Genomic DNA, 8,862 nt, shown 5'->3' on the forward strand with positions numbered 1-8,862 from the left:
GACCCTGCCTCTGGCCCCCGTTTCTAGGTCCTGGAGTGCCTGGGGTGGGAGTTGGGCAGAACACGACAGGGGCTGGGAGAGGAAGTAAAGAGAAGCTGGCTTTATTAACAGCAAAGGTGCGGGGTGGGGACAAACAGAGTGAAGGGCTCACAAACAGACCACTAGAAAAGTGCCTTCCTGCTCACAATGGCGGTGTCTGCACCAGCCCTGAAAGCCTTGGGCTCAGTCACTGTCGCTGTCAGCTTCACTGGAATCAGAAGCTACAGCGTCACTGCCATCCTCCTGGGCTGAGTGTTCGCTGCCACTGGGGAAGGGACTGGCACTGCGGCTGCGACTCCGACTCCGGCTCCGGCTCCGCTGGCCACCACCATCGCTGCCGCTGTCTGAATCATTGTCACTGCCACCTTGGGCCTGTCCTCTGTCATCGTCGTCAGAGTCAGCATCATCCTCTGAATCAGCATCACTGCCGAAGATCTCTTCTTTGTCCCGGGCAGCCCGGGCCTCATCCTCACTGCTCTCGTCCTCACCGCTGCCACTCTTGTCACTGGCCTCGTCCCTGTCTCCCTCCTCCCGGTCGCTCTCACTGCCTGAGCGCTCATCCTCGCTGCCTTCCTTCTCGCTGCTGCTGCCCTTCTCACGTTCTTCATCATCTGGGAGGGAGCAGGGAGAGGTGAGACCCAGTTTCCCGCCCTCCCAGGGCTCCCCAAGGCTGGCCTGTCCGGCTTTACCTGAGCCCCCAGCTTCTTTGTCTTCTGTCTCCATCTCCTCTTCCTCTTCCTCCTCGGGTTCGTGGTTTTCCAGCTGGGCCTTCCGTGCCTCCTGAAAGCAGCAGGATTGGCGTGAGAGGAAGGGGGGTATTCTGTTGGACCTCTGCCCCTCACCCGCCACCACCCTTCTGGGTGCCCTGGGCCAATGGCGCTTGTTACCTGGGCTTCTAATTCCTTCTCGTTCATGTCCCGATGTTTGACCACAAGCAGGGCGTTGGTACCCGACTGAACCCCAGCCTTGGCCCGGCGCTTACTAAGACGGACTCTGCAGTGGGCAAATTTAGGGGAGGGATGTAAGATGTATTTGAAGACCCCACCCAGTGAGGGGTCTGGTCTGACTTGGTTCCCAGTTAGTACTTAGCTGAGAATAGACCACAATAAAGACACATTGAATAAAAGAGACTCAAGGGGTTGGATGCAAGAGAGGGGAAGGATGATAGTTCCCATGGTGCCAGTTTGGTTGCCCTATATACCATGTTGGGGGGGGCGGTATTTACATAAATACAGTCATGCGTTGATCAGTGACGGGGATACGCTCTGAAAAATACGTTGTTTAGACAGTTTCACCGTCATCCCAACATCACAGTGTCCTTAAACAAACCTACATGGAACAGCCTGCAACACACCTGACTCTATGGTATAGCCTATTGCTCCCTGGCTGGAAACCTGAACAGCGTGTTACTATGCTGAATACTGCAGGCAGTTATAACACAGTGGTAAGTATCCATGTGTCTAAACATAGGAAAGGTACAGTAAAAAGAGGGTATCACTATCTCATGAGACCACCATGGTATATGTGGTCCACTGTTAACCGAAACATTGCTGTGCAGCACATGACTACAAATGCATTAGTTACCAACCCTTACAAACTAGGACATGTAAAGTCTGGATTTCTGGCTTTTGAGAAATAGGAACTTATGGCCCGACTGGGACTTTTAACCCCCCACAGCACAACAACATGGGGCTGGAAATTCGTTGTGGTGCCCCTTGGAGGTTGCCCAGAGTTCCAGGTCACTCGGACCCTCGCAGCCCACTGATTTTACACTTCGTGCCTATCTTATGGGGTCAGAATCTGTGCTCTCTGCTTTAAATAGGAACTCAAGTCAGGCTTTCCCGACTCTGACACCAAAGGCCCCAGCAGTAACTTTCAGCCATCAGGAAGGAGTTTTGAAGTCACATTTTTGGACTTGAGTATCAAGCATTTCATTTAAAACATTCATGTTAACCTTGTGTATCACTCCATACTTCGGCTCTGTTTACTTTCACATGAAGTCTTGCTAATACCAGGGGAAACCTGGCTGTCTACCTTGCACAAAAGCTATAAATGTCTCCGGCACTACGTAAAGATTTTCTTTCTGGTCTCTCGTATAAGTCCAGCCCATGTGCGTGACCAGGCATCTGGTGCTCTTGCTTATGAATGAATGTGACAAATCATTAAATACAAACGACCTCTGAGGTGGCTCTTGCATGCCCCAGGGTCTTGAAAAGCACAGATCCAAGGTATTCAGATGGGAGTATGCCGAGTACCTGGTTTCCAGTTCGTTGTAGTAAACCCCGTCACCTTCTCGGAAGATGAAGAAGTAGTTTTCCTCGTAGCCCTTGCTAGCTTTGTTCTTCACATTCCAGTTATACTCCCGAGCAATCTTGTAGTCATACCTGTGGATGAGGGCACAGGTTCAGTCCCATGTTTTTCCTTATGAGAAAAGGGGACACACTTCTCAAACCCCGCAACCTGACCCCAGCCCACGCACACATCATCTGGCGCGTAGTCCATCTCCTCCTCCTGGTCTCGCTTTCGTTTCTTCAACGTCTCTTCCACAGGCAGGAAATAGGCCACAAACTGGTTCCCTTCCTCATCCATCATACCCCTGGTTGGGGGACAGGAGGGTCAGTGAAATATGAGGACAAAGGGGCAAAGAGCAAGCCAAGGTGGGCGGCAGGGCCACTTACCTAATCATGGCCTGAGACATCATCTCCAACGCAGCTGCACCACTCGTGTCCTTGGGGGCTGGGTCGGAGTCAAAGATTACCTGAGCACATGGGTTGATCCACATCTAGGGAGATGGAGGGCACTGGGGTTAGACCGGAACAGGCAGACATGGGAGGCTGTCCCCCCCTACCTCCTGCCCTAGGCCTGACCTTAAAGTCTGGGAAAACAGGCATGACCTCCACTGGTGTCACTCGGGGCTTGCTGTAATGCTGGGAGATCTGGTGGGGGCAAAAACAGGATGAGGAAGAGCTCTGGAACCACACCTTTGCCCTCTCCCCATCCCAGTCCCTCAATTACTGATTTCTGGGCATCCTCAAAAGTCTTCTCAATGGCTGTGATCTGGCTATCTCTGTCTTTGTATATTTCTTCCTCGGTAAACTGCTGCTTCACAGAAACTCCAATCCTATGAGTAAAGAGAAAGACTTTTAGAGACCACTAGACACACCTGAAAGCTCCCCCTTCGCTTCCTTCCTGTTTGCAACTTACTTGACCTCAGGCTTCTCATTGGAGATGCCGTAACGGTTGAACTCGGTGGAGATGTACTCTGTCTTACGCATCCATGGTACCACCTTTGCATGCTGCTGTGATCTACGGTAGGAGATGAGGTACGCTCAGGACCCCACCAGCCTCCTGCTTGTACAGCCCATCCAAGCCAGTCCCTAATACCCATGGTATGCCCTCACCTCTTGGAGCTGGTGGGTGCCTGAATCTCCTCCTCCAAAAGCTTCTCATCAGCTGGATCTAGGAGAACTAGAGAGCAAGGGGGCAGGAGGACCATGAGGGAGGCCCAGGCCTGGCCTTTGCTGGCCTAGAGCAGACCCTCCCTGTCTACCCACATACCATTGGGGTCAATTCGGTAGGTGTCAGGATTGATGAGGTCGATGGTAACTCCCAGGTCCGGCTCAGTCAAAAGATCATGTTTGTGCTGTTTCTCCAAGGAAGTGGCTTTGTACTGGACGAACCTGGGTGAAGAAACATGCCCATTATGGTTTCTGGAATCCAGCTTCACCCCTTGCGTCCCTGCTTCCCAGAGGCTAAGCTTCTCCGGGGAGCAACTCAGATCAGAGTGACCCCCATGTTGGAGTCTGCAGGCCGGCTCCCCAATGGGAAGGGACTTGAGCACTGCTTGCTCTATTCATTAACAAACATTTCTTGAGCACCTACTAAGTAGGTACTGTGCCAGGCCCTGCAGAGAAAGCAATGCAGTCGCTGCCTTCAAGGAACTCTGAATATTCTTCAGTTTCCCCATCCCTGATTTTAGTCTCACCTGTTCTGGTCGAAGGGGTAGGTGATGAACTTGGGGTCGAAGGGGATATCAGGGAGGCTATTGCAGTACTTGACTCGGCAGACCACTCCAGACCTGGGAACACAGTGGCTCAAAACCGGGCCCCTGCTGCCCCACCTCTGCTCCCAGCCCCCATTGCCCCACTCCTCCTGGGAAAGCACAGTGGGGCTCACCTCTCAGGCAGAGTCCGGTGGGAATTGGGCCTGGTGGGGAAGAAAAAGAATGATAGAAAGATGGAGAAGATGGGTTTAACGAGAGTGAAAAAGACTTAGAGGAGTGACACGCTAATCCTCTTTGGTACGTGTGCTCCAAATGCTTTCATGAATGAGGCCAAGTGCTCAATCCCTTTTGGAGGAGATACCTTCTAGTACTTTAATAAAGAACCAAGTGCTCAATTGTTTTTGGAAGAGGAGTCTCCAAACCTCAATCCCTTCTGAAGAGAATCTCCAAGAGCTTAATTCTCGAACCCCGCTAGCAGAGGAGGGGGCCGGCGTCCCAGAAGGAACCCGCCCCCTCCGTCAAAGGTGAGCGCTCCGTGACGTCACGGGCAGACCTGAGGGGCTGGTGACGTTGTTAAGCAGAAACCCTCCGCCGATCCCCCGCCTTCTGAAACCTAGACAAACGCAGGAGAAAGAGAGCCAGGCGGTGTGGCGCCTACCTGTGGCCATCCTCCCGCTGGGCCTGGGTCTGGATGGTGGGCGCCATAGCGATGAGGCGACGGCAGCCCGGACAGGGTCCTTGCTGTGCCGCAGGAAGACGCGGAGGGGCGTGCCAACCTCGGTGGACGCCTGATCAGGGCAGAGCTCGGCTTGCCACCCTCTCTGTGGGGAGAGGGTTGGGAAGAGGTGAGCTGCCGAGAACAGCTCCGGGCGACACTCAGGTAAACGTGCAGGCAGCACCGGGGACGGACTCGAAGCTCCGGCTCCACCAACTGCCGCCAAGACGCTGAGGACCCGACAGGTCGCCTCAGGCCGCAAGGCCTTCGGGGAAATAGAGTCCGGATCGGAACCACACACGGATTGGTGTGCGGCAGGGTAAAGGGCGGGGTGAGGGAAGACCGGCCTCCTGTGATTGGTAGAAAAATATCTCAGTCTGAACGTCGGATTTGAGAGTGACGGAAGGTGGGTGTACCTTCTTCCTCCCATTGGTTGAATTGCCTGGGAGGCGGGGCTAACTAGCAAACGGGGGACTACAGATAGAGACGCTAAAAAGAAACTGGGAGAGACGCACTTGTGACGCACTTCCGGCGCTCTAAGCGAGGAGGATGGCTGCGCCCCAGCAGCAGGCTTCGGCGGCTTCTTCGGCTGCTGGTGTATCCGGTCCGGGTTCGGCTGGCGGTCCGGGTCCCCAGCAGCAGCCGCAACCGCCGGCACAACTGGTGGGCCCTGCCCAGAGCGGGCTTCTGCAGCAACAGCAGCAGGACTTCGATCCTGTGCAGCGCTATAAGATGCTCATCCCGCAGCTGAAGGAGAGCCTACAGGTGATTGGCTGGGAGCTGCGAGAAGCAAACGGGATTCGGTAGTGTGAATCCAAGGGGGCGGGCCGAGGGGTGCTTAGGCGTGGAAAGAGCGCCAGGCAGGGAAGAGTAGTGGGACTTGCTCTTTTTTGTGAGGCCAGAACGAAGCTGTGCGGTTGACAGCGTGAGGTGGGAGCAGCACTGGTGTTGAGAATGAGATTCGCTGGAACTTGAGTGAGAGGGAATTTAAAGGAGAAGCCAGGCTCTCGTCAAAGCCTGAGGAAAGGCCGGCGCGGTGGCTCACGCCCAACACTCTGGGAGGCTGAGGTGGGAGGATGGCTGGAGCTCAGGAGTTCGAGACCAGCCCGAGCAAGAGCAAAACCCCATTTTTACTAAAGACAGAAAAAATTAACCGGGTGTCGTGGCGCGTGCTTGTAGTCCCAGCTACTCGGGAGGCTGAGGCAGAAGGATGGCGTGAGCCCAGGAGTTTGAGGTTGCTGTGAGCTAGGCTGACGCCATGGCCCTCCAGCCTGGGTGACAGAGTGAGACTCTGTTTCAAAAAAAAAAAAAAAAAGCCTGAGGAATGGACTGGTTCCATGGTGGGTGGATGAGGGGGGACCCTAAGGTATGTCCGGGAGGTTATTGGCAAGAACCGCAGGTGAGGACGGGCTTCAAGGGAAATAGGATAATGATTGCTATAGGAATGGAAAAGAGCATTTCTCTGGAGTGTCAGGAGGCTTGGAGGTGCCAAGTGAAGAGGAGGTGTGAGATTGAGTGATCTTAAGGAAGAGTGTAGATCTACCAAAGGTGTCTTCAGTTACTCCATCTCTCACGGTTTTCTTTTGTTTTTTTGTATTTTGGACTAGACCTTGATGAAGGTTGCAGCCCAGAACTTGATTCAGAACACTAACATTGACAACGGACAGTGAGTGCAGCCCCCTTCCCAGGATATCCTATCACCACCCCAGTTGTAGAAACTTTTCTCCCTGCCCACCCCATCCATCCTATTCTCAAGCTCTGCCTCAGATCTCCTGGGAATATACCTGGTTCCCTGTTGGACGCTTGGTTGGGTAGATACTGGTGTCCCAGGGATGGGAAATCCATTCCTCAGTCACCCTTTTCTCCCGGGCTGTAGAAAGAGCAGTGACGGACCCATTCAGCGCTTTGACAAGTGCCTGGAGGAGTTCTACGCACTCTGTGACCAGCTGGAGCTATGCCTGGTAAGGGGCCCCCTGGACACTGTGTGACCACATCCCCGTCTTAATCCCCAAGGTCTTTAGGAACCTCCATTCAGTCAGTCAACTCACGCTCACTGGGCATCTCCTCTGGGCCACTGGTGCTCCCACTGATGCTGGGGACACAGTGTTGCCATAATCTTTATCCTTAGAGCTTCCAGTTCAGTGGAGTGACAAGCATACTCCAAACAGTGACACTCAGAGTGGTCAGGGCTTTGACGGGAGAGAAGCCCAGGCCAGAGTGGTAGAGGAGGCACAGGGCTGTGGGGTCGGGTCAGGACGAGGAAGCAGAGGGGGCTGTGGGGGGCTGGGGTTGGGATAGGGAGAGAGAGGTTCAGAGAAGGCTACTGGAAGGGAGCACATCTGAGCAAGGCTGGAACAAAGGAGGGAAGAGTGGCAGGAGTTGAGGGCAAGGGACTAAAAGTACAGCCTCTGGGATCAGAAGGACCATCAGTCTCTACCTCTGAGCCTTGGGTTCCTCCTTAGGAAAATTGAGTTTGAGGGAAAACTCAAGGAAATCACGCTTGTAAAGTATTTAACATGATATTAGACATATAGCAAATGTTTACTATGGTATCATCATCATTGTCATTATATTGGACTCAGTTTTGAAGGAGACGTCAGAGTTTGAGCAGCCTGGTAAGTGGTAGAACTGTGTTCCAACCAGAGAAAACAACTTCTGCTTTAAATTCGCTTTAGGTACATCAAGAAATGTAGTCTGGCTGAGGTGTAGTAGGCATGGTTGTTTTGGATTTTGACTATAACCCTGGGGGCACTGGGTATCCATGGAAGGTTTCAAGCAGGAAAGAACATGGACCCATTTAGTTTTTAGGAATATGCTTCTGCCTGGCAAGTGAAGGGTGGGTTCGAGGGCCTGAGACTAGAGTCTGGAGCCCAAGGAGGCAGCCGTGGCAGGATTCTGGCAGGATTCAGGTCGGCTTAGACCAGGCTCCACCAGGGCAGGGCCATGAGGAGGGGGAAAGGCAGATGGGAACCTGAGAGCCTTTGTGTGCAGACCATGGGAGTGATCTGCTCTCTTGGGGGAGAAGGAGTGTCCAGGATGTGTCCCAGGGCTCTGGTTAGAATGGTGGGGCTGTCCCTGAGACAGGGACCTAGAAGGACTTGAGGAATGAAAGGAGACAGGGCCTGGGAACTGCTGTATTCGAGTCTCCGGTAGAGTAAGAAGTACCCGAGCTGCCACTACCAACAGGAAGCCTGGGCATATCAGTCAGCACTTAAAATGATGTGCCAGGTCCGGTGCCCGTGTGTCACATGCCTGCTCTTGCTCTTTGCACCTTATGAGGTAGAAGAGGAAGTTATTAAACCTGTGTTCCAAAGGAGGAAACTGAGTCTCAGAGAGGAACAGCCGCATGCCCAGGATTGCTCAGCGAGTGATCGGCAGTGCCAGGCTCTGACTCCAAGACCCTGGGAGTCCAGAGGCCAAGCAGGCCACCCCCAGGCTGGCCCTTAGGGTAGGGCTACAAACACCTGGAGTGAGGCTGATACTGCGCCTTTGCCTGCTTGTCCACAGCGCCTGGCACACGAGTGCCTGTCGCAGAGTTGTGACAGTGCCAAGCATTCTCCTACCCTGGTGCCCACGGCCACCAAGCCGGACGCAGTGCAACCTGACAGCCTGCCCTACCCGCAGTACCTGGCGGTCATCAAAGCCCAGATTGCTTGTGCCAAGGACATTCACACCGCCCTGCTGGACTGTGCTAACAAGGTGACAGGCAAGACGCCTGCACCACCTACCGGGCCGGGGGGCACCCTCTGAAGTGTGGTGGGGCAGGCGGTGGGGGTGGGGGTGGGGGGCAAAGAGGGAATGAAGAGCCTAAGCCTGCGCTGCCTTGTCTGAGTGTTCCTCTCGCCGCAGCATCGCGGCCCGACCAGCAGGGGGCAGCAGAGGCCAGCAGGGAGCGCGCAGGGCGGAACCTTGACGCGGCTGCCCTCTCCTTAGTCTAGGGTAGACTTTGGACTGTGTGTGTCCCTTGTTCCAGGGGCCCTCCCCGACCTGGCCTGGGTGTGGAGACCTGTTTCTGCTCCTTTTTCTAGCTCTTTGTGTCTCTCTCTTGCATCGTGTCTCTTTTTGTCCTTGTCTCTCTATTTCTGTGTTTCTGGCCCTGTGGTCC

At 54.2% G+C, this 8,862-nt stretch overlaps 2 protein-coding genes across 3 annotated transcripts; one reads left to right on the top strand and one right to left on the bottom strand.

The window, feature by feature from the left end:
* Positions 1–85: 85 nt before the first annotated feature.
* Positions 86–5,397, bottom strand: PAF1 (PAF1 component of Paf1/RNA polymerase II complex). 2 transcript variants are annotated; one of them, XM_075993071.1, is made up of 15 exons: positions 5,273–5,397; positions 4,701–4,863; positions 4,216–4,245; positions 4,025–4,117; positions 3,598–3,719; positions 3,441–3,507; positions 3,244–3,345; positions 3,055–3,160; positions 2,907–2,975; positions 2,718–2,821; positions 2,519–2,635; positions 2,295–2,423; positions 927–1,032; positions 729–819; positions 86–650 (listed from the first exon to the last, which is right to left on the bottom strand). In XM_075993071.1, the coding sequence occupies exons 2-15, from the start codon at positions 4,745–4,747 to the stop codon at positions 223–225; spliced, it is 1,611 nt and encodes a 536-aa protein (XP_075849186.1). In that variant the 5' UTR covers positions 4,748–4,863; positions 5,273–5,397; the 3' UTR covers positions 86–222. The 2 variants fall into 2 exon arrangements, with proteins under 2 accessions (XP_075849186.1, XP_075849187.1); XM_075993072.1 differs by lacking the exon at positions 5,273–5,397 and adding an exon at positions 4,953–4,968.
* On the top strand, positions 5,307–8,567 carry MED29 (mediator complex subunit 29). Its single transcript, XM_012774643.3, has 4 exons — positions 5,307–5,522; positions 6,365–6,423; positions 6,634–6,718; positions 8,265–8,567. The coding sequence occupies exons 1-4, from the start codon at positions 5,307–5,309 to the stop codon at positions 8,505–8,507; spliced, it is 603 nt and encodes a 200-aa protein (XP_012630097.1). The 3' UTR covers positions 8,508–8,567.
* The last annotated feature ends 295 nt before the right edge of the window (positions 8,568–8,862 follow it).

The sequence above is a fragment of the Microcebus murinus genome, chromosome 16, assembly GCF_040939455.1.
Source record: "Microcebus murinus isolate Inina chromosome 16, M.murinus_Inina_mat1.0, whole genome shotgun sequence".
NCBI lineage: Eukaryota > Metazoa > Chordata > Mammalia > Primates > Cheirogaleidae > Microcebus > Microcebus murinus.